Source organism: Colias croceus, chromosome 11 (genome assembly GCF_905220415.1).
Source record: "Colias croceus chromosome 11, ilColCroc2.1".
In the NCBI taxonomy this organism is placed as follows: domain Eukaryota; kingdom Metazoa; phylum Arthropoda; class Insecta; order Lepidoptera; family Pieridae; genus Colias; species Colias croceus.
Window position 1 is genome coordinate 6,423,289 of NC_059547.1, and position 24,385 is coordinate 6,447,673.

Here is a 24,385-nt window from a genome sequence, read left to right on the forward strand (position 1 = left end):
ACATTACGATTAATACTTAGTTATGTGCAGCTGAGTGTGCAGCACAATCCTTTCACAATAGTAAATAAATGAATATGGTGGTAAGTGGTAACACTGTTCGCAATGACTGTCAGTCGCGACTGAAGGACTTGTATCCATGGTTATGAATAAATTATTAAAAAAAAAAAAAAAATGACTGTCAGTCAGCCACGTCATTTTTGCTTGAATGAGGTTGTTGAGTTTTAGTTTACGCGGCGTCTAATTATAAGATAGTTTGAAAAACAATAAATCATGAACATATTCCGTTTACTTGCAGACTTATCCCACCTTTTAGCTATTATTATCTTGTTGCTTAAAATATGGAAAACGCGATCATGTGCAGGTAAAACATAAAACCGGCATTCAGACATAGGAATTTTATTGCATTATGTTTCATACAATATCTGTTTCAGGTATATCGGGAAAATCCCAAATACTTTTCTCAATCGTGTATACTGCACGATATTTGGATTTACTTACAACGTACGTGTCGGCATATAACACAGTAATGAAGGTGGTGTTTATCGTGGCTTCATATGCTACCGTGTACTTGATGTATGTTAAGTTTAAGGCCACCTATGATCATAATCACGACACGTTTAGGATTGAATTTTTACTAGTTCCATGTGTGATCCTTGCATTGCTGATAAACCGTGAATTCACATTCTTGGAAGTGAGTAATATTGATGATTGATCTAATGATACAATGCTTATGAATGTTGATTGTTTTTACACCCATATCTGTATGCATAATCATAATTACATTGCAGGTGTTATGGACATTTTCCATCTACTTGGAATCTGTAGCTATCTTGCCGCAATTGTTTTTGGTGTCCAAAACTGGAGAAGCAGAAAGTATTACATCACATTATTTGTTTGCTCTGGGTTCCTACCGAGGATTGTATCTACTAAATTGGGTATGACTAATTTATTATTTATTCTATCAGGATAATTTTGGTCTTATCTAACAAGCTTACCACATGCAGGTTTGTTTGCTTGCATTGTAGAAAACTTAACAATTCATATACTAAAACCTTCCTCAAGTACCACTCCATCTATTAAAAAAGTACATAACGACTGTTTTATACTATGTAGTATAATGTGTATAAATTGTTTTTTCAGATTTACCGTTATATCGTTGAGGACCATTACGAGTTGATTGCAATCGTAGCTGGTGTTGTGCAAACTGTCTTATACTGTGACTTCTTCTACCTTTACATTACAAAAGGTAACTAAATGATTCCTTCTCTTCACTTTAAAACTTTATATAGTTAAGTGCTACATATGTTTTATACTTTACTAATATAATTACATTTTTATTTTCAGTTTTGAAAGGAAAGAAACTACAATTGCCTGCATAAATGTTGATTGATGGATTAAAAGGTGCAATAAGAAGAGACGAAAATGTCTGATAAGATATTTAAATAAGTCAATATTACCTAAGATCTAGTTTTACATGAAGCAGTTTGTATTTAAAACTTTAACCACAAATAGTGATGAATCTACCGCATAATGAGTTGTTATACAAAAATAATATATTTTAATTTTCATGCTTCCTTTATTTAAAACTTACTAAAAACCTTGATAGTTTCTTGTTCTGATAAGTTTATTTTCCTACAGTCATACATTTTGCCATGTTTATCTTAAATCAAACCAAATTAGTATTACACAGATATGCATGATTTGACCTATTTAAATGTGTGTTTCAAATGTGAAATGTAACTAGAATGACATTTTAATGAATATTAATTATTGTAACACTCTTCTTAAATTCTGAATAAGCCAATGTAGGCATCCTACAACCTAGTGGTTGTAAATATTAACTAGAATAGTTAATAAGTATAAATTAACTTAATGGTGATTAATTATCTTCCAAATTATACTGATACAGATAAAAGGTCATTGTGAATGTGATTCTGGCGCAAAGCAATGTTTTATTGTTGTTTGGACTAGTAACTTAAAACAGCTATTTACCCATAAATATCTTTTTTTATTTAGCCCATAAGATTTTAATGTAATCTTGCAATAAGTATTTGTGAATAAAATTTGGAAGTGAATATAGTTTTATTTTTCATTAAAATTAGTATTAACGATGGTTTGGACAGTTGTGTTATTTTATATAACCTTTATTCAGGTGTTTTTACATTAAAATATAGGATAAATGAATATATCAGAAATAACACAACATGGAGTTTTAATATTTTTTAATTAACTTCTAACTGATGTTAAATATTTATATACAACTATTTACTACATATTAAGGCTGCATAGTCTTCAAAGTCCGCTAAATGAACTTGTTCCTGAAATAAAGAAATTAGAAATAATTAGTTAATTGTCAAGATAAAGACGCGGTTATATTTCACCTTTCAATGGAATATCTCCTCATATTAAAAAAAAAGGTTTAAAGACATTTATTCCCATTATGACATAAAGTCACTTACATGAGAAACTTAAATTTTTAAACATAGGTATTTATAAAAAATATCATTCGTTAGATAAAAATTTAGAGTAAGTTACATACTATTAACCCTTAGCTGGTATCGCCTTTTTTGGCAACACTACCGGTATCGTGGGTCAAATTCTACCCAAACCAAACAATCTGTTGTGGAACGTAGATTTTTTTATTATTTGTATAAAATATGGTTAGATAAGAAATAAAATATATTTTTTTATAAAATTAACTTTATTTAATTTTAGAATACAAAAAAATATCATCTTTTACACGCATTTGTAAAATAACCTTATTTGTTGGCACTTTTTGGTTAATGTGAACTTAAAACATAAAAAAAAATAGAAATGTTAGAAAAACTTTAACTAAAATATATTTATGGCACTTCTCATATCTTTATTATAACAAAAAAACAAAGTGCTTCTGAAATCAGCATAAAATAAAAAAAATGACAACCAAAACCAAAATGACTTCTATCATCAACTATCATCCTCATCTTCTTCACTCTCATCTCTCGTATTTTCGTTCCTCGTATATTTTCTATTATTCTCGTATCTCCTCTTCGTTTTCACTGTAGTCAGAATTTACTCCAAATACACTGTCTTCTAAGCAACTAACAGATTAGGGATTGTCTCGATCGCTGATGATTTCGTCGTCACAAAGTTGGTTTACATTTGGTATTCTTTCATTTTTCAATTCCAAATCATCACTTAAGTCGTTCATCGACTCCTCGATTTGTCTGTCGTTCAAAAAGCCCTCCAATGTAGTACAAATAAACAATAAAACCAAAAAAGTAAGTAATTACACTCAGTGAAAAAAGTTACTTATTTGGTGTCGTGGGTCGAACTTGACCCAGAAAGCTACTTACCTCCGCTCCTAAGATAGTCACAGTTCTGCACATCCACCCCCCGCTGCAGCTAGCGACGCACTGAGAATACTTAGAAGCGCACAGTCGTTGCATAAATATTTAAAGAATTATAACCGAAAAAGTTCGCTTCTGGGTCAAATTTGACCCACGATACCTGCTAAGGGTTAACATAAGTTTAGGTTAGGTACTCATTCATTGCATTCAAAGTTTGAGCGTGTGGTCTTCCAGGATGTGTTTCGCTAATTGTTTTTTGAATACAATGAATGAGTTATAAATATACAGGGTGTAATCGTTAAGTGTGCACAGGCGATTATTCCGTAACTATTACAGATATCAAAAAACTTTAAACTGATATCGAAAGTATTTAACCTAATGAGTAAAATGGCCATAATATTTTTTTTAAAATAAAACGAGAAATATCTAAAAAAATAACTTGAAACCCTCCCATACATTTAGTATGAGATACGAATATCCCATGTACATGGGTTGATCCAAAAGTAATGATAATCAATATTAAACATGGTCAATACAGTTATATTAACCCTTAATTTGGTATAGTCCAGTGTGACGGACACTTACTTAAAATAAATCCTGTCAAGTTTTTATTTCATGTTCATCGATTTTTAATCGATTAAATGTTTATTTATACCATAAACAAATAGTAAAAAATTAAGCAATGATTGTGACAACATTGCATATGTCAGTTGGGACGCAAAATGTCTGCGAAAAGGCGGCCACCTGTTTTGCTCAAGGTATTTATAATTATTTTTCTTATTTTTTGTCAAAAAACGAATTGAATTTTATATTTATTTATTAGATCATAAACATTTCAATCATTATTTACAAAAACATACACACTTTATTACATTTTTATGGTGTTTATTTGTAACCGAAATGTTTTGTCCGTCACAGCGGACATTGCTAATTCTATAGAAAAGTACCACTTTATTAATATGTCCGCTGCGGCGGACACCGTCAAAATGTGTGTGTGTGAGTTTGGATTTTTTTTCATTGCCAACAGCCTAATCGCGCAAGTATAATTATTGCTTTAGTGCCGAATGAACATACACCTTCCCATCAGGGCCGTCTTAGACTATGCCGGGGCCCTTGGGCACTCAAGAATTGGGGGCCCTTTCAAACATAAAGAAATTAAACTTTAATAGGTATACAAAACTTTTCCCACAATTATGTATATATGAAGAAACGAGAAAATTTCTATGTAAAATTTTTGCTCCATTTTTTAAATACATTTTACAAAAAAGTTAGTTCTGACCAATTTTGTATTATATGGTCTTTTGAGGAAAATTTTTTCCTTTGAATTCATTTGAAACGCTGCGCTGCTGCTGTAATGGCGCTCCAAAGTTGACTTAAATTAAATTCAATTAAGAAATATTTTAAGAATTACTTTTTCAAATTACCTTTCTCTTTTTCAAATTTATCTTTTTAATTAGCGTCTGGATTTTTTCATTCGTAGCCGTTTCATATTGATCAAAATTATTGCGTGCGTTATTGACATAATTTATTCAAGGCCTAGGCAAATGGCAAAAGTCAAAACGCTTGTCATCTATTCGTATAGAAATGGTCCGGTGTGAACAGAGTTCACCAAATTCTAGGACCTTTAAAACTACAAACTTGAACTGGAATTTGAATTTGAAAAAAAAAAATAGGTGATTTCGCGATTAATACTGAAACTATAAGTTTTATGATAAAATCATTTAGGTGTGAAGTCATTTAAGAAACGTGTGCATATTATAAGGATGGGATGAGTTTATAAATCGTTATATCTTAGAAAATTGTAGGAAGCTACATCTTAGGAAAATAATGTATTGATTCTTTTGTATAGATAATTTTATGATCTACAATTTGAGTAAAAGTGGTTATATGATAAAACTTACCGTTTCGGTAAAAATCACGAAAAACCTACTTACATATTACCTATTGACTTTTAGGAAAAAAAATTTTCCTAGTAACGGAAGGTTGGGAAATTTTAATTTATTTTTGAAGTGAAACTTCTTTAGGCGCGTTGACAGTAAAATTTCAAGGTCGCATCATAACAATACCGTAACGTCATGGAGTAATTCAACGATTTTGGTATCTTATAATCTTGCCAAAGAAGTGGGCTATTTAGCACCGAAATAATTTTTCAAATCGCACCAGTACCTAGTTCCCGAGATTAGCGCTTTCAAACAAAAAACAAACTCTTCAGCTTTGTAATATTAAGTATAGATTGTGTTTTTAATAATTTTAACAAATTTCGGCTGGATGGGAATTTTGGTCGTGGTCGTCGTTGTCCTTGGTAGTGTGACCGAAACATTAGCAAAACGTCATAAGCTTATAATATCAATTAGTATCAATAGCGGATTCTATTCTCTAGCGTTTCTGCAAATTGTCTAGAGGCCCAGAGATTAAAGTTTTGTCACAACGCCCTTGTATGCTATTTGTAAACTTAGACTTGTCATTAATTTTCATAATTCCCAAAATAATTCAAGTAAAAATATATTATTTTACGTTAATAAGTAAATAAATAATTCGAGTAAATGTCTGATAAGTTAATTATAATGGTGTTCGAATCACTCGAATTATTTTACATAGATGTTTTGATTCGAATAAATCTGAATATGATCTGACGTTCTGGCAACGAGAAAAGTGTATTGCTTTTTAATAAAATATTTTGAGATTTACGTGAAAAAAATTGTCAGTCCTACATGGAGATGTAGGACTGACTGGAGGAGTCCAGGGGGGCCCCCAGACGATGGGGGGCCCTGGGCACTGGCCCCCTGTGCCCCTATGGTAAAGACGGCAATGCTTCCCATGCTAGCGAAATATCAGATTCGGAAACTCAATTGCATGAAGCACGTACTAATTCTTCCACCCCCCTGTTTTCTCCTGCACCATCTGCACCATCTCCCCTTGCTAACGTAACAATAGATACATCCGTCGATGAAGAATTACACTCCGAAGATTCTGATAGACCTGCTGATGACCAGATTCTTTCGTGCGTGAAATTGGCGAGTCCATTTTTGAAAATGTTCAGTCCCTATCTGCTATTCCTTGATTGCCTGCAACGCCTATAACACCAATAGCTTCTTGATTAGCACCCCGAAAAATAAGATCTAGGAAACAACCTACACTCAAAGCCAAAAGACCAAAAAAACAAAAAAATTCAGCTGACTTACAATTATTGGAGAGTAACTCAATTCCGTCACCAAGCGACAATAGAAGAAGGTGAGGAGGATGATTACATAGACATGCCAGAAGATGATTCACCTTTGAGTTTCCTTCACCTTTTTTTTCTAGATATTTTACTAGTATCGTAGAGCAGACAAACTCATATTCAGTTAAAAAAACCGGCAAGTCAATTCAACTAACAGAAGTAGAATTTAGAGACTTTTTTTTTAATTTTCATACAAAATAAACTTGAATTGGTTTTTTTTTAATTTCATACAAAATAAACTGTACTTCGGTATCAAATAGTTCTAAAATTTTCATTTCTGTATTTTTCTTTAGTAAAAAAACATAAAAATAGCTGTGGTTTTTATTTTCCGTAATTTGGCAGTGTCCGCTGTGACGGACACAGGTTTTCCCAGCAGTGGGCTATGGTAGATTTTTTTTTCATTTTTCGAGAACTTTATGACATACTCCTAAAACCACAAAATTGTCAAATTCATATATTTTGAATATTTTTATCGGTGCCAAATTAAGGGTTAATTATGTAGTTCTCTAGATAGTCTTCTAACTAGAAAAAATACTTCAATATTTATTTCCTAAACTTAAAAAAAAAAAACTTTGACTTCATCCACAAAAACCCCTCCACGCGGCCATCACTTCGCTGTCGTCTTAAAATAATTTATTGATAAGAAAGTGTTTCTTGTCCGAGGAAAGAGATAAAAGTAAATAGGAGCTAGATCTAAAAAATAGGGTAGGTGTTCAAGCATTTGGAATGCCGATTTTTGAATGGCAGCCATCGCAACTGACGCTTTGTGATCTGGTACGTTGTCTTGGTGAAACAGCGTTCAGGTCCGCAGTTTGCCATGTCTCTTTTCCTTACTAACCTACCGCAATCTTTTAATTTGGTCTGTTTAGTAAGAGCCCAATAAAGTGGCTACCTTTTTAAAATATTCCACCATAATTATTATTCCTTCAACGTCCCAAAAATCCGCTTTAATCTAACCTACTGATTTTCACTTTGAATTTCTTCATCGTCACTTTGGAAGCTCGCATCCAGGACATTGATTGTTTTTTGGTTTCAGCATAAACATGGTGAAATCGGGTAACGTCCATGATCACAAAACGTGACAAAAAATTATCCTGATATCATTAAAAATTTAGAAATTTACCCTCTACATGTCGAATCATTGTTTCTTCTTTTCGTCGGGAAACATTCTGGCACGCACGGTTCACATTCAAATTAATGTAAATAATTGGAAACGTGGCCTGTTGATATGATTTTTTTGTGATTACTTAGTGAATACATGAGCAAGCAAAAAACATTTATTTTATATTTTTATGTGCATAGGAAATACCCAATTATCATTACTTTTGGATCAACCTAGTACATTTAATATGAAAGATTTTAGCTTTTTCTTTCTTTTTTTGGTTTTCTGCTTTAATTACTTCGCAAATTTGAAGGGAAGTTCATTTAGAAACTGTAAATAGAGCTCCTCATTGTATTGCACAATGAGGATATCACTTCGAAAATCTGCTATGAATACAAAACGTATGGGAAATAAAATGTATGGGAGCGTTTAATGTAACATTTTTGGATATTTCTCGTTTTATTTTTAAAAATTTGTTAGGGCCATTTTACTCATTAGGTTAAGTACTTTCGATATCAGCTTTAAGTTTTTTGGTATCTGCAATAGTTACGGAATAATCGCTTGTGCACACTTAACGATTACACCCTGTATATAATATGAACTTATTTACATATAATCAATGAACTGTTATCAACTATGTCAATTGTTTCTACTTCCAATCCAACTGATAAGGCTAATGTATGTCGCTTATATTTTAGTTTTAAATTTGATAAATATAAAGACGGAAGATCCACTAATCACTATCATTAAACAGTTTTAATTAAGTCAGACCCCTAAATGCATAAATAAATAAAATAGGGAAGTGGGATGGAATATTGAGTGCTTTTGTGAGCTTTCTATCACGATCTTTTAAATATTTTAGTGTTGGCCTTTTAAATATGTTGTGTAGTGTTCAACATAAGAGTTATTTCTTATAAACAAGCTATTTTATTATTAAGCACTAGCTTCCGCCCGCGACTCCGTCCGCGCGGATGTCGGTCTTCGCGTGGATGGTTTATTTATCCATTTTGAGTACCTCTGACAATAACATCTTATAAATATCTATTGGAACCAATTCCCAAATACGGCTAGGCCTATAATAATACGCAACGTGTGTTCGCGGTTCTACGGAACAACGTCTATGGATAAAACTGAAAAATTAAGATTATTTTTTTTCTACGTATTTTTCCAGGATAAAAAGTATCCTATTTTACGCCCAGGATAATAAGGTATAATTATACCAAGTTTCATCGAAATCGAACCGCTAGTTTTCACGTGATGCCTTCACATACAGACAGACAGACAAAAATTTTTTTAATCACATATTTGGGTTTGGTATCGATCCAGTAACACCCCCTGCTATTTATTTTTTCAATATTTTCAATGTACAGAATTGACCCTTCTACAGATTTATTATATGTATAGCTTCTATACATATAGTAAATCTGTAGAAGGGTCTATAGTATATAACTTCTTAATATTTCTAAAAAAAAAGAAAAAAATAAACAATTGCAAAGTATCTTAGGTACTTTAATAATTAATTAATGTTATGTATAGGATTTATTCTAGTAAGTAATCGAGTTTATGGTGCATAGCTAATTTCATTTATGCACACTCAGGTATAGTTTAGGTATATGAACAACTATTTTAAAATTGATTCAACGGTATCTTAACATTAGATAAAACAAAGATTTAAAAAATATCCAACATAATAATAAGTCGAAAAGTACCTATGTAACTGATTATAGTTAATAACTTAATTGTAAACGTCATACCTTCAACATTGTACTGCTGTTCAGCAAATGAAAAATACCATTTATTAGAGAGTCATCACTTAAAATCGCAGTATATGTGACACCCTTTTCGAGGTTTTCTTCTATCTATAAAAAAAAAGACATTGGGAGTGGTGAAGAGAAGTTTGAAACTCTTGTGTATAACATTTTATTTGAAACATTAAATACAAAGATGATAATATAACTTACATTTTTACCTGTGTAACAGCTTTAAATTATTAGTTTCATGAATAAGCCCCATTATGGCCTACGCAGACGACAGACTTTTCTCCGTGGTGGAGAAAAAAGTAGGCTCCGCGAATTGCAAAGAGCACGCTTTCGAAGCGAATATTCACAGGTTACAACGCGGACTAAAAGTCAGCCGTGTGCGTTGATTCGCCTAGTCACAAGTGTTATATTCTTTTCGGGGACTTTTGTCCAGTCCGCTCTCTGCATGTCCAAGGTTATTCGAGGGACTTTTTGTATGCGGTTCTTTTAATCCCTCGTTTGCGTTTCTTGATACAGTTGTTATATTTTAGCTAACAAAAAAGTGCGCGGACAAAACTTCCTCGTCTGCACAGGCCATTAAGTGTGAAATTTCTAAATAGTCAAAAATATTCATCAGGCCTTTACCACTTTCCATGTTTGCGATAAGTTTGTAATAACTTACCTGAGTTTGCAGTGGCAGTGAGAAATTAGGTAGCCATGTTGATATGTGTCTTGCATTTAGTTTACTGTAAATGAGGGTAGCCAATTCTTGCAGTGTTTGTTGATTATTTGGATCTAAAATTTACAAAATATACATATTATAAAAGTGTAAAAAATATATGTAATCAGATTAATTGAAAGCAGTTTTTTTTACATATTCAAACAGATTAAACTTCGCCAAATTGTGAAAATAAACTACCTACCCTCCATTTTTAGAAAGGTCTGTTAAAATTACGAAAAATTAAATCCCTTATTGTTGAGTGAACTCATATTCTATGAATTATGTTTTTTATTTTCAAAAAGCATTTCTTGTACCTTTTTAAGTAAGTGTTTTCTATTACCTTGACAATTTAATGCAAATGAAATTTGATATGGAGCCATTTTGTTGTGCAGGCGTAAATAACCATTTGTTGTTTTGTTCAATACTCCATCCAGCAGCAGAGTGCACAGAGCTGTTTCTAAAGACAGGCTGCACGTAAGACTTGCTGTATGTTCTGAAAACTAGGTACGAGGCATTATATTAAAAGACTCGTCAATCTTGTCTATGACTTCAAAAAAAGGAGGAGGTTCTCAAATCTACGGTATATATTTTTTTCCAGTACAAAGCACCATTGCCGCCACTAATATTGATAAAAATACACATTAATAGATTACTAGACATACTGATTTTATTGAAAATGTCCCTGATGGGAACATACTTCTTGTAGTTCAATCAACTAGAAGTACCGTATAGTTGGAAATGAAACTGAAAAATTAAAGTTTTTATTATTTATACTTACATTTTTAACTGTGCTAATTGATACATTTTCCACAACAATTTCATTATCTTGGAACTTTGCGACTATCTGTGTGTCTATTGAAGAGGATCCATATTTCATATCCTTAACTGCAAATAAACTTGGAGTTGTGGTAGTCTATAAAAAAGATTAAAAAAATAAGAAGATTAAAAATAAACCTCTACCTAGTTAATCTGTACTAGACTGACCTGTCACCAAAAAGGCTGACTGAAAGAAATAATTGGTAAAAATATGCTTCACAACAGTAACAGAACCTTTTCTCTATGAAATTTTTGCAATGTCACTAAATTTGGTCTTTTTCCATGCGGATGCCCTTATTTTGCAGAGGTTAAGAAGATAGATGGATTAGCATACAAAGAAATACATAAAGACTTACTGAACTCCACCAATACTTTCTATATCTTTGCCACTGAAAGAAGTACTGCATTACGTCTTGTTTTGGTAAAGTTAGTATTAGCTTTAATACTGATTCATTCTTAATATTACATTCATCTTCATGAAAAACTATCATTTCAGGATAAAAATCAAAAGTTTTCTCAATAATCCCATAGCATAAGGTGTTCTTTTCAGCAGCACGGCATGTTTCTTTGTTTAAATATACTGGAAAATTTGACTGGGACTTTGAATGTATGGAATGCAACCAGCTTAAATAAATGTTGTGTAAAATGTTTTTACTGGAGGGCTCTATTTTGTATAAATGTTTACTATCTATCTTTTTTATTAGAGAGAAAAATGTTCTCAAGTTAAATACTTGTTTAATTTGAGTGCTCATTTTTGCTTAAGTCAATGTTACTATCATTTTGTTCGATTTCATGTAATGGTATATTTCCTGGCGGTGCAACAAAGTAATCATCTTCTGTTATCACAGCATTCTTAAGAATATCTTCTTGACAGTTGCCTTGAGTAATAACATCATTACGTAAACTTAAATTCCTGCAATATCAATTAATATTCATTGATAAACTAAGGTTGATGGACAGTTCTGATAATTTTATTGAAACACTAAAAATATACTTACTCATCTTCCAATACAGAATATAGAGGGTCAACGTTGTCTGTATTTATATGAAGAATCTTATTTGCGAATTCTATTGAATCTTCTAACACAGTAACACCTTCATTTGTATCGCATTTCACCAGTGATAGCCTTTCTAACAATGCGATGGTATTGGAATCTAATTTTGGTTTTTTATTTTCTGTATTCTCTATAGTATTGATGGGACAACGAGGAATTACAGAGTACCTTTTTACATTGATTGGGAAAGAGCAATTAAATCTTAAACGAGTTGAATTTATAAATCTGCAAAACATAGTAGAGTTGAACAAATACTTTTATATAGTAAGATATCATAAAAAATAAATATGAATAATTTGTATGAAAATTATTATTTAACCTACGGAATTTAAATTCGAAATAATTTTGAAATGATAGATTGGCAAATGGTTATTGGTAGGTTTATTGCTCTTAGGTTATTGGCAATTGGCATTCATTTGGCAATGACGTTTTGATGACGTTTATCTACAGTATTACTATTGTGAATAATTTATACTTTTCGGAGGTTTCTAAATAATTATAAATTATAGAAATATAGAGTATTTTACGTAATAATTAATATTTCGAAAATATTTTTAAATTACTCGTCTTGGCGACTCTTTGTTAAATGTATTTGTTTTTTTCTCCACGCAAATTCAGTACTAACTTGAAATATATGATAGGTTGAAATATATTATAGTAAATGGATCAATAATATTTTAAAACATATTATTTACGAATTCAAACGAAATTTATTTAAAATTTTATGAAATGGCAATAAGAGAATATGTTTTACTCCTAAGAGCAATTAACCTATAGAGTACTTGTATCGAGCGTATACAATTTACATATATTTGTTTCTCTCTATCTAAAGAAAACGTCGTATGAAAGAATGAGACAGCTATAGACAACAAGCTACGTTTCAACATAGTCATGGCACCATTTTTACTATAGGTACGTATTTAGATAGATAGAAGGTGATAGTGATGGGATGTGCTTCAATCGATAAAATCGTGAATGTATTTTGCATTTACGGTTTCGTGAAATAATAAATAATAAAAAAACAAAACTTATAATTAATTTCAGTTGAATACATTATTTGTTTAATCCTACGTATATAATAAATGCGAAATTATGTGAGAAGGGATGTTACTCTTTCACTGCGGAACCGATTACAATGAAATTTTGTACATACACACATAGGTTAGGTTTTATCCCGGAAATCCCACGTGAACGGGAACTGTGCAGGATTTTCTTTAAAAACGCGGGCGGAAAGTTAGTACATTATAAAAGAAATTTTAAAACTTGAAATGTAATTTAAAATAAAGAAGGAAATGATGATAAAGTTAAAGGAGTGAGGAGAAAGGCACAGTCAGCATGAAGGAATCATGCAGCATTTTAACAAGTTAATAAAAGGACAGTCTTAATGAAAACATTTTCCTAACATCCTACTAATAAATCGAAAGTTTGTGAGGATGGATGTTTGTTACTCTTTCACGCGAATACTACTAAACCGATTACAATGAAATTTGGAAAAATTACTTTTGATCCCGTAAATCCAACAGGAATGGGAACTATGCGGGTTTTTCTTTGAAAACGCATGTATATTAAGTATGTATTTCAATAGTAGTTTCTCATCTATGAGAACTGTCATTTAATCAACCGTTTAATTTTCACATAGTTACACATTTAAAGTAGGTAACTTATGTGTAAAAAATTTCTAAATAAAAATTCACTCTCTTTTATCAAATGTATTTATTATCTACAGGAACAAAAAAAAAACGTAAGCGTAAGATTGCACAATTCTTCTAGAGTATCCATCTTGATAACACGTAGGCTCGAAATGCAGTGAACACAATATTGCAAATTGTGGCGGCGTCCAATCAACTCATGTCTCACGTTTTATACCCATTTTTATTTAGCTCTGGAAATCTAAAACAAAATGAATTTATTAATAATCTGAAAGAGAAATTAATAAACAACAAACGAAAACTAAAACACATAGGGCAAATAAAACAACCACGTGGTATGTTTTATTTTCCTGCGGTAAAAAATTTACATCTATTATTTGCAACAACAACTACATATAAATCTGATTTATGAAACAAAATAAATAAATCAACGTTAATATGAAATAGATTTTTTGTCATAAATCGATAATATACGCTAGATGTGTTACAACACTACGGTGGTAAACAAAATGCCAAACATGATATTATTGTGACGTTTTTTAAAAATTATTTCATTATTTTATATTCCACAACCCCATAAAGTGGGTAAATGTTACAGTTACAACATAAAATTACAAAAAAGTGCTTGATAAAACCTTCAAATAGGTTTAAAACATAAATATTTATCAATTTGCTGAAAATCACTTACCGATGGAAAGATATTTTTACATTGTTTTTATCCAAAACTCCCATTCGACTAGTGATAGCCGGTTGCTAAACATACAATAGTTATTTTAGCACACTGACAAATAAAAAGAAACACTGTACACTTTATATTTTCTAAATATTTCGTTAAAAACACTTGACGCACTGAGCCCACCAGCTGGTTGGAAAACAAACTGACTGCCGGCGCGCTACGTTTGAAGACATAGATAGGGAGGCGAGGTAGCTAAATGACGTAATTCAACGGCGTCGTCGAGACTTATCAAAATCGAAAGAGAAAATAATTTCGAAAAGAAAAGCTTCTATGGTAAAAACCATTTTAGCGGTGGGTTTGGCGTGTACGGATTTTCAAAAATGTAAAAAAAACAGTTACTTGGGCATTCTCGAGCGCGTCAGATATTTATACTACGTATGCCCCAAGTCCCTCTGATAACAACGGTATACTAATCTGCCGGTTTGCGTGGTGGGGCTAGGCATATAAATTCGTCAAAAATGCACAAAAAAAAAAATTTACTCGAGCGCGTCAGATTTTCGGAAGGGGTGTTAAGTAGGCCCCAAGGAAGCTCCCCTTAAAAAAACTGACGATTACGACATGACGGTAAGTTATGATGAATTTTTGAAAATGCAGAAAAAAAGAGTCCTTTTGAAATACTCGAGCGCGTCAGATTTTCATAGGGGAGGTTTATCTCGGTATCCTGAAAGCATATTTTCTTAATCTGACAAAAATGTTGGTGGGTTCTCTTAATCTGACCGAAAAAGGTTTGTGGGTTTCTTTTTTTTAATCATCGTTATTTCATATCAATTTTTCTTAACTCCCTCAGTTTTCGAGATATACACAAAAAACCGGGAGTTTGACTTTTTACGATGCTTCAAGTAAAAAAAGTTTTAACTTTGGACAAAAATGAAAAGAGACCTTTTTTTGTAAAATAAAATTACCTTTTTTGTTTATTTAAACTTTTTTTTTTTGGAAAAAGTAAAGTTCGCGACTTATATGCTGCAACGCGTTTTTCGAAAGATGAAATGGCTCCTCCAGACTTCCGGTCATGCGGAAACCGGCAGATTTTGTATTTTTAGTAAGTTTTAGATTATATTCTTCAAAATAAAAATAAAAACAATCGCGCTCGAGAATGCCGGATTAACGTTTTTTTTTTACAAGTTCGCGACCCTATAACTCGGCGGCGTCAAGGACTTATGGTCAGATTAGTTAAATTTAGTCTTAAAACACTAAAATCAACCCCCAATATCTTAATCTGACGCGCTCGAGTATTTCAGACTATCGATTTTTTTTTACTAATCTGATCGTCTATCCTAGGCGCGCGTCACTACATATAGAGCTAAATAGTTAACAAGGTTGTTCTATTAGGTCTAAGGTATCTCTCATATCTTAAACTGCCACGCTCGAGTATTACAGAAAATTCCCCTCTTCGCCTCCCTATCTAACAGTGCAGATACTCTATCGCTATCTCAATCTGGCTTATGCTGTTATTGACTAAGAGTAAGTAGATTAGAAAATATGTATTTTGTTCTGTCTTAATATAAGAACTCTATAGGTTAATTGCTCTTAGTTTTACTCTGTCTACGGTTGAATAATATTGTCATAATGACGTTATGTCATAGGTTTTGTGCATTGACCGTTTGACGTTAGAAATTAAATAAATTATTAAAAATAAACAGTATAGGTTAAGTTAAAAGTGAAATTAAACGAGGTAGGAAAGAGTATATAATTCATTACTACATTTTATGTATAGCAGATAAAATAAGAGTCAGTTTTAATCCAATTCTGTTATTGATTATTACAGAAAATCATGAAGAAATATCCACGCACCGCTTTGTATGATAAATTACACAGGGGTTTTGTGATTTGCTGCGTCGGGTTAACTATATATGGTTCAGTGATCCTGGGTGAACATTTCTACAGATATTTTAGATATATGAAACCTCAGATAGAAGCATCAAAAGCTGCCGCAGAGAAGGAATTACTTGCTGAAGGATCACCAGAGAAAATGATGTAACAAATTGAATGTTTTTAGTGTAAACTTTGGTTAAGATAGAGTATTAGTTGCTGTATTTATTTTGTTAAAATAAAATGTAAAACTGGTTGTGCTTTGTTTTAATTCTGGGTGTTTGTTTTTTAACTCTAAAAACTGATAAACATTCTATGCATAGTTATGTTAACCTAAGATTATGTTTAACCCTGTGGTTTAACCAGTAAAAAAGAAGACAATTTTTATAGCAGTAGGTAATATATTATACCAACCTAAAATTTATATGAAAATTATATAAAAAAATGACAGACAAACAGTTAACACCTTGTTTATTTAGTTTTTTTTTTATGTTTTGCTGTAAAATCGAGTACAGGCTCTACTGCGAATGTTTTCGGCGGTGGTGATCGCTTACCACCAGGCGAACCATCAACTTTGGCGATTGCTCTTTCATAAAATAATTACACATGTACCTATGTACAACATTCTTTATCTGAACTGTTATAATAAAGTAGAAAAGATTTCTCGTACATACCTACGTGTTTACATAACCCATAGGAATCGTAAAAATTGAATGTATCAACACAGTCAAGGTCTTTGTATATATAAACATTGATAATATTAAAAAAATTGATACGAAGTCAAATAAAGGTAATAAAATATGTTTATTTCATTTAGTTTGCTAGTCTTCATTTAGCAGGATGTCTAAAAAAGTTATTTCAGTGAAGTTTAACAATGGACTCTCTTGTCCTATTCTCGGCTTGGGCACATGGAAGGTACCTACATTTTATATATTTTAATGAAAGAAAATAATTCATACTCGTGTACATATTGCTGTCATAACTAATGGTTAGAGTAATATTATAAAATCGTAATGAGAAGTTATGTTTCTGTGAGTTGTGACCATGTTGTGACCTATCTTCGTTTGAAAGCAATAAGTACCTACCTAGGTGCCAACAATTCTCAAACTCAAACTCAAACATTCATTTATTCAATTAGACTACTATTTAGTAGCACTTTCGAATCGTCATTACATAGATAAGTATTTTTAACATTTACCACCGATTCGGAAAGCAGTATCTATGGAGAAGAATCGGCAAGAAACTCCATAGTTGCTCTTTTAACATCATGTCAATATTACAATATATGAAACTTATATCTAACTACAATCATTCGTTTAGTACCCACAATTCTAATTACCTATTTAATAATCATGATTAGGTAATGGCAAAGAGAAAACAATTACTAACTACGTAAGATACGTCCATGGGTAATGGTCATAGAAATCTAAATAACATGTGTCTTGTTATATTTTAAATTTCTATGGTAATGGTATATTATGTTCGATATCACATAACCCGATGGCTTTCATTATTTCCTCCAAATAGGTATATATTTTTAGTAAAAATTTTAATTATTCGTGTAACTATAAATTTATTTGAATTTTTAAAAAGCATATTGTCTTTATCGAGAATCTCGGATGGACAGCAGCTAATTTCTTCACTCCTGAACTGTTGCCTGAACCTATAATAAAACACAAATTGTTGTTTTTTGTAAGCCTTCAAGGAAAATAATTACGGAAAACAATTTAATATTTCCTCTCAGTCGAAACCTGGTGAAGTATATGATGCAGTCAGTTCTGCGATTGATATGGGTTATCGGCATATAGATTGTGCGTACCTTTATGGAAACGAGCGAGAGGTTGGACAAGCTATCCAGGATAAGATAAGAAGTGGAGTTGTCAAAAGGTATTTTTAACAATTTATATTATTCAGTTAATGAGTAGTTACTTATAACAAAAAAAAAATTTTTTTTGGTAAAATAAATAACCTACAAAATAACAACGTAAATACCTAGTTACAAACTTAAAAGTAGGTAAGTACAAGGTAGGTTAACCCTAAACTGTAAAATCAGGATGTATCGACTTTCTCCTCAGTAAAAGTGTAGCCAGTAGGAAATTATATAAAGATTAAAGAATGCTGATGATTGATGAACTACCTAAGCAGTTTCGTCATCGTCAGAGGGACACCCGCCTGTTAGCATTGGCCAAATTTTGTTTCAGAAACTGTATTGTAAGTTCTTTTGCAGTATATTTCAGAAGCCAATTTCCGTCTATAAGCTATTTCCTGTTTTTTTTTCAGGGAAGACTTGTTTATAACTTCTAAATTATGGAATACGTACCATCGTCCGGATTTAGTAGAACCAGCTATAAGGGTGTCTCTATCAAGTCTCGGATTGCAATATCTGGACCTTTACCTCATTCACTGGCCCATGGCTTATAAGGTATATTGTGTCCTTCAGGTAGGTAGGTAGCTACATTTTAAATTACACGGATTGGTTGAGTCACAGATAACATAGAATTATAATATTATATTACACATATTGTTGAGTGTTCGAGTTTTTCATTCTCCGACATTCATTCGGTTTATGTACCTAATAAATTGTAAGTAGATAATAAATTCGGCGCCTAAGCACAATTATGTTTTGATCGTTCTCGCAATTTTTACTTCATAAAATCATGATAAAATTAAGTAGGTATAATATAGTTACAAAAGTAAAAAATACTTCGCTTAATCTAAGACTTGGCTTATCTCATCTTAGTATCTAATATAATATCGATTTCTAGAGTGTATTGAGACTCCTTGTAATCATATTACAGGAAGGCGATGATCCGTTTCCTTCAGACGCCAATGGCAAAGTAATCTATTCGGATGTAGATTACACAGATACATGGAAAGCAATGGAAAATCTTGTCAAACAAGGTTTATCGAGGAGCATCGGTGTCAGCAACTTCAATTCAAAACAGATCGATCGTGTTTTGCAGATCGCTAAAATTAAGCCTGTTACGAACCAAGTAGGTACATACCTATTTATACATCATGCTATGGCTTTCGAAACGTATTTCAAATACGTTTCGAAAGCTTTTAAAATTGTTTGTTCCGCTTTAAAGGCTTCCTTTTATTTTTATGTTGTTTGGGTTAAAGTGATTTTCCTTGTTAATTAAGATCCAAGTTTGATATTTAAATGAGATACGACCTCAGATACGCCTGTTCATTAAAATATGAATCCAAATATTAGCCTTATAAGTAATAGAAAAAAAATAATAATAATTGAATTTTTAGGAAAGATTGCACTTTTAACGTATTTACATTATAATTATTATTAGGTAGAATGTCATCCATACTTAGGCCAAAGGAAGCTTCTAGAATTTTGCCAAGAAAGGGGAATTATATTAACAGCATACAGTCCACTCGGCAGTCCAGACCGCCCCTGGGCGAAGGCAGGCGACCCGACCCTGTTGGACGACCCAAAAGTGAAATTAGTTGCCGAAAAGTTAAAGAAAACACCGGCTCAAATTTTAATTAGGCAAGTACGAATATTATTTCAGTTTAACTAAAATGTAAACGATTTTGTGGGTTTTAGATTAATGAAGGGAATACTTGTGAGTTGTGGCATAGTTGAGTGATTGTTAGTGAATTAAATGGGATAGTTGCCGGGCTGTTAGATGGATATCTTATATCTAACGAAGTCTAGAATATGACGTTTATTATCCAAGTATACATTTCAGAAGAAAAATACTCAAATGAGAATATAATAATTATAAGGAAAACGGGAAAACATTTTGGAATGAGTATGCGTAATAAGTATTAAGCAAATATTATGTTTGTTTCCTGGGGAAATAAAACACTTGATATAATAAAACATTCACAAATAATTCTTCTTTCAGATACGCTATCGATCGCGGCATCATTGTCATACCGAAATCAGTGAACAAAACACGTATCGCTGATAACTTCAATGTGTGGGACTTCAAACTATCAAAGGAGGATATTGACGTGATTAGCAGTCTCGATTGTAACGGTCGTCTTATACCCCAGGCCGAGTAAGTAATTTGTTTTGTGGTTCTATCGTTTGTTGTTTGATCCACAGAACTATATCGAGATAGAAGGAAATAGTTCGTCGATTTATATGAGAACCGACCGTGTAACATTTTGCGTAGGTATTTTGACGTCACGCGAGTCTTTTAGTGATGTTCACAACGTCAAAATAATTGACTCCTAATAAATAGAAACTAAGTAGGTAGTTAAAACATTTTATGGAATCGAATTGGGAATCGATTTTGACCTTGACAGAATAATGAGAATAAAAATTTATGATAATTTTTACAAGCTTTTTATTAACCTAAACTGTATGTATGTATATGCATGTGTATATGAATGTATTTATGTATGTTTGGATCAAATCTTGCAATTGAATATTAAAGTTCTTTCGAAGACGACTTCAAGAGAATCTTTCGGAAAACTGAAACAAATTTGCAATAAGTATATAGTAAATATATTTTAAACCATCGATATACCTTACAATAATATTATAGGATTAAAAAATAATTATCATTTTTCTGTTTTCAATAGGTATCGATTTGAATCGACTAAGAAATCGGCATTGAAAATCGTGGCGTACAACTCTATATGCTTACTTTTGACAGAAAAATGAGAAATCAACCTTTACCGCGTTTCGACAGTTTGGAATGTTTTATTTTCATTGCTGGTTTTTAATGCATGTCCAGTCTGGCGTGTAAAATTAAAACCGTAATGGAATAGTAGCATCATTCCATTACCGTTTACATTAAATTAATACGGAGCACAAAAATAAATTGTTTTATAAGTAATAACAGATATTTTAGGGCAAAAAGTACTTACAGGTGAAAGGAAATATTTTTATTGACACCTTCAACTTTTTTGGTGGTGTTTGCACAGTTAATTATCGAGCACGGGATCATTTTCTGTTTGCATTAGTACGTCACACACGGAGAGCGGTCGAGAGAGGACTGAGCATCGTGGCGAGCAAAGACGATGATTAATCGTCTTTTCGCCACGCGAGGTACATACACTCTTTCCTTCTATCTCGATATAGTTCTGTGGTTTGATCGGTGAATGTCGATATCGAGAGCAAGATTAATTACTTGTTAGTAATATTGTATTGTTTGATCATTGCCCCAAGGTAAGTTTCTTTGTTTAATTTCAAGTTCGCTAGATTGCTTTCTAGCCACAATAACGGTAATATATATTTGATGAACTATAATTAATATCTAGTGATATAGGCTATTAAGGCCAATGGGCATTAACAGTGAAAGATTTTAGATACTACGAATAGTAGGTAGGTATCTACACACATATTAAATTGTATTGTATAGAATAAAAATTCTATTCAATTTGTATTTACTTTATAATTACATTTTAATTTCAATACTTATTTAAACTTAATTATTAATCCAATTAACTTTTTACAGAGGCAGAGAACACAAGGATCATCCTTTTGTGAAAGAAGAATTTTGAAATTAAGTGATGACATCTGTAATTGCAATATAATATTATCGCAATACACAAACATAATATTATTACAGCAATAAATAAAAGTAATTGACAATAAAATGTTTTATCGTCGTTCCCGACACAATATTATGTGGACTGTGGAGTTCCGATTTAAATGTAAAGTTCTTATATTTCCCCGGAAAAAACAAGTTAAACCAATCATTCACAATTACACATAGGTATGTTTTAAGTTTGGAGAAACATCAAATTGTACACAAGCTTTTACCGATCATGATATCATGTTATAGCTAGGACAAATTATGATTCAGAAACTTCTATAAAGATCGATCTTGATGCTTAGGATTTAGGAATAATCGAATAAATTATATAATTTTATGCAAGTAGGTACCTACACTATATTGTATTTACTTTCTGTCATCTGTGGTATTTACGTCCTATAATAGGTACGAGTAAATTTCAAGCACCTCTCATCGTTCTTATTTGCTTTTCGTTTTATAATATGTTACCGGAAATGTATGAAATCAAGGAATTGTATACAATTCCTAGGAAATGTGTACAATTCCGATACCATTTAGGAAATGTATAAAATATTGTTTAAAAAACTATTTAATGCATGCATATCCTAGGAAATGTATAATCTTCCTAGGAATTGTATACAATTCCTATATCGTATTAGGAAATGTGTAAAGTAAATGCTTTCTGTAATAAAACACGTTGTTATTTTTTTATTATAGCTCTTATTGATACAATCGGGTAACAGTCATACCGTAAAATTGTAATAATATTATGTTCTGAATATTATTATCTTACTAATTGGGTCGATCAACTTTTATTGGTCCGACGTGTACGGATCATGTCCCTGAAGGATAATTAATAAACATGAAATCATAAAGAGTTAAATTCGTTTTAATTATATTCCTTTTAATATTTTCTAGCATTATTGCGAACAATATTTTACTTGTTTTATTAATTTGTGCGTTGTTTCATGGTTGTCGAGGGACTAAATGCAATTTTCCAGTACTATCACATTTGTCCCCATGCCACAATGCATTAACAAACTTCGCATCACGAACACATACTATCACGACCATAAATACCAAATACACTCCTTGTTTCAGTACATAATTATTGACATCCAAACATACAAATCATTTTTTTTTATTGGATATTATACGATTTTCAGGCATTTTACTTTTGTCCCCATAAATCACCTACATGACACAGGTCTCACAGACAACCGTAATTTAGTTATGAAACCAAAACACATATGGCGCGGTAGATTCCTAAACAACAAGCTAAACACAATAATTAACTGTCGGGCTCAAACGCCACTTTGATTTGCATAAAATCACGGCAACAGTCGTCCGAGCGTTGTTGGTGAGTGTGGGGTGGCTTTTTTGTCAGTCCGTCAGACAACTGTGATTAAAACGTAAGTACTTGATGCATTGTTATCAATTATACTACACGAGATGCGCTTTCGTCTATATTTTAGTGTGAGCTGAGATTAATATATAAAATAACAATAGTATTTGCTTGGCGGCACAAAATTTAAAAAATGTCCCGCGGACAACCAGTCACTTGGTCAACCAAAGTGGTTGTACCATGGACAATTTGGTTGTCCCTAGGACAATAATTATATAAAACTTATACTTTAACAGTTAAATAGTTCATGTTTTGTTTATTACTCGGCTGTTTCGGGAACACATTTTTATTACGCGATTTTATGTCTAGTTTAATTGTAATTTTAACATTTCAAAAATCAAGACGCTACTACTACAACTAAGATGTCCCCATATGAAAATCACATTATACTTCATTCATTCAGTTTTATCGAGAATCAGTTCATTTTAATTAAGTAAAATCAATAATACGATACGTAACAACCTCGCCTTAATAGTTTTTTTGTAAAAAATATCACTATTTCCGCTTTACTGAAACTTTTTTATATATGAAACATTATTTGGTTGTTCAAAAGACATCATTCGTTTCAATTTTAATAAAAATATTTCGTATTTTGGTTGTAAATAGAACAAATATCAAAATATTATTTATTATTTAATATTAGAAGAATTTGTTTTAATTCTTAAGGGAATTTAACATTTAAAAAAGTACTATTGTGTAAGTTGTCCAAAGGACATTATTTCCCGTGAATAGATCGGTTCGTGAAGTTAAATCCACAAATGTATTTAATCAACATCACTGCTGCTTATATAATCTTAATCTACGAAGAATTATCTTCTAAATGAAATAGTAAAATGCTGAAAATTAAGTAAAAAAAAAAATACGAGAAAATTATGATCGGGACCTTTAAAAATTGATTGACCCAATTAACAGTTTAAAAATCAACTATCTAACTTTTAACGTAAATATCACAAAATCAACTTATATTTATTCTTATAAAATCAAATTTTCATTTTGCAAGTAATCAGTCCCCTCGTCCCGCTGTCCTCGCGTATATTTGGCGCAGTCGGATTGTACAATCCGCCGTATTACATTACGGCTAGCTGTTTTAATATGCCGAAAATTCGTCTTTTTCCAAAATTCTACAAAAAGACGGTTGCGAGCCGACGGAGCCCCACTTCGTGGTGCTCCTATTTCTGTGTAGTTTTAAAAAACACGAACCTAACCTAACCCACCCCCTTATCCAAACAAAAAATTTCTGATTACGAATTATCGGCATAGTTACTACAAAATGCCGACCGTTTGTAAACGGCCAGATTATATACAACTTGCCTAC

At 31.9% G+C, this 24,385-nt stretch overlaps 4 protein-coding genes and 1 long non-coding RNA gene across 5 annotated transcripts; 2 read left to right on the forward strand and 3 right to left on the reverse strand.

Moving 5' to 3' along the window:
- The first annotated feature begins 181 nt into the window (after window positions 1-181).
- LOC123695426 (ER lumen protein-retaining receptor) lies at window positions 182-1,385 on the forward strand. The gene is made up of 5 exons (XM_045641269.1): window positions 182-361; window positions 432-691; window positions 789-935; window positions 1,141-1,246; window positions 1,345-1,385. The coding sequence occupies exons 1-5, from the start codon at window positions 271-273 to the stop codon at window positions 1,377-1,379; spliced, it is 639 nt and encodes a 212-aa protein (XP_045497225.1). The 5' UTR covers window positions 182-270; the 3' UTR covers window positions 1,380-1,385.
- Window positions 1,386-2,207: 822 nt separating this feature from the next.
- LOC123695427 (DNA polymerase subunit gamma-2, mitochondrial) lies at window positions 2,208-11,679 on the reverse strand. The gene is made up of 6 exons (XM_045641270.1): window positions 11,284-11,679; window positions 10,890-11,024; window positions 10,452-10,611; window positions 10,073-10,185; window positions 9,406-9,510; window positions 2,208-2,318 (listed from the first exon to the last, which is right to left on the reverse strand). The coding sequence occupies exons 1-6, from the start codon at window positions 11,677-11,679 to the stop codon at window positions 2,262-2,264; spliced, it is 966 nt and encodes a 321-aa protein (XP_045497226.1). The 3' UTR covers window positions 2,208-2,261.
- LOC123695429 lies at window positions 2,542-3,497 on the reverse strand. Its single transcript, XR_006751930.1, has 2 exons — window positions 3,336-3,497; window positions 2,542-3,206 (listed from the first exon to the last, which is right to left on the reverse strand). It is a non-coding gene; the product is annotated as an uncharacterized LOC123695429 (long non-coding RNA).
- Window positions 11,663-12,345, reverse strand: LOC123695428 (glutamyl-tRNA(Gln) amidotransferase subunit C, mitochondrial). Its single transcript, XM_045641271.1, has 2 exons — window positions 11,926-12,345; window positions 11,663-11,840 (listed from the first exon to the last, which is right to left on the reverse strand). The coding sequence occupies exons 1-2, from the start codon at window positions 12,216-12,218 to the stop codon at window positions 11,663-11,665; spliced, it is 471 nt and encodes a 156-aa protein (XP_045497227.1). The 5' UTR covers window positions 12,219-12,345.
- Window positions 12,346-16,977: 4,632 nt separating this feature from the next.
- LOC123695774 (aldo-keto reductase family 1 member B1-like) lies at window positions 16,978-21,739 on the forward strand. The gene is made up of 7 exons (XM_045641699.1): window positions 16,978-17,091; window positions 17,921-18,063; window positions 18,457-18,598; window positions 18,975-19,169; window positions 19,482-19,681; window positions 20,043-20,198; window positions 21,606-21,739. Exons 1-7 carry the CDS (start codon window positions 17,017-17,019, stop codon window positions 21,649-21,651), a joined length of 957 nt encoding a protein of 318 aa, XP_045497655.1. The 5' UTR covers window positions 16,978-17,016; the 3' UTR covers window positions 21,652-21,739.
- Window positions 21,740-24,385: the final 2,646 nt, after the last annotated feature.

Excerpts from the sequence above, each read along its gene's own strand:
- LOC123695426 (XM_045641269.1), top strand. The coding sequence starts at position 271 with ATGAACATATTCCGTTTACTTGCAGACTTATCCCACCTTTTAGCTATT. Across the intron at positions 362-431 it reads GAAAACGCGATCATGTGCAG|GTATATCGGGAAAATCCCAA; the intron begins GTAAAACATAAA and ends TATCTGTTTCAG. Across the intron at positions 692-788 it reads GTGAATTCACATTCTTGGAA|GTGTTATGGACATTTTCCAT; the intron begins GTGAGTAATATT and ends ATTACATTGCAG.
- LOC123695427 (XM_045641270.1), bottom strand. The coding sequence starts at position 11,679 with ATGAGCACTCAAATTAAACAAGTATTTAACTTGAGAACATTTTTCTCT. Across the intron at positions 10,612-10,889 it reads CAATTAGCACAGTTAAAAAT|TTTTCAGAACATACAGCAAG; the intron begins GTAAGTATAAAT and ends CCTCGTACCTAG. Across the intron at positions 10,186-10,451 it reads ATTTGCATTAAATTGTCAAG|ATCCAAATAATCAACAAACA; the intron begins GTAATAGAAAAC and ends TGTAAATTTTAG.
- LOC123695428 (XM_045641271.1), bottom strand. The coding sequence starts at position 12,218 with ATGTTTTGCAGATTTATAAATTCAACTCGTTTAAGATTTAATTGCTCT. Across the intron at positions 11,841-11,925 it reads TATTCTGTATTGGAAGATGA|GAATTTAAGTTTACGTAATG; the intron begins GTAAGTATATTT and ends TTGATATTGCAG.
- LOC123695774 (XM_045641699.1), top strand. The coding sequence starts at position 17,017 with ATGTCTAAAAAAGTTATTTCAGTGAAGTTTAACAATGGACTCTCTTGT. Across the intron at positions 18,064-18,456 it reads AGAAGTGGAGTTGTCAAAAG|GGAAGACTTGTTTATAACTT; the intron begins GTATTTTTAACA and ends TTTTTTTTTCAG. Across the intron at positions 18,599-18,974 it reads ACTGGCCCATGGCTTATAAG|GAAGGCGATGATCCGTTTCC; the intron begins GTATATTGTGTC and ends ATCATATTACAG.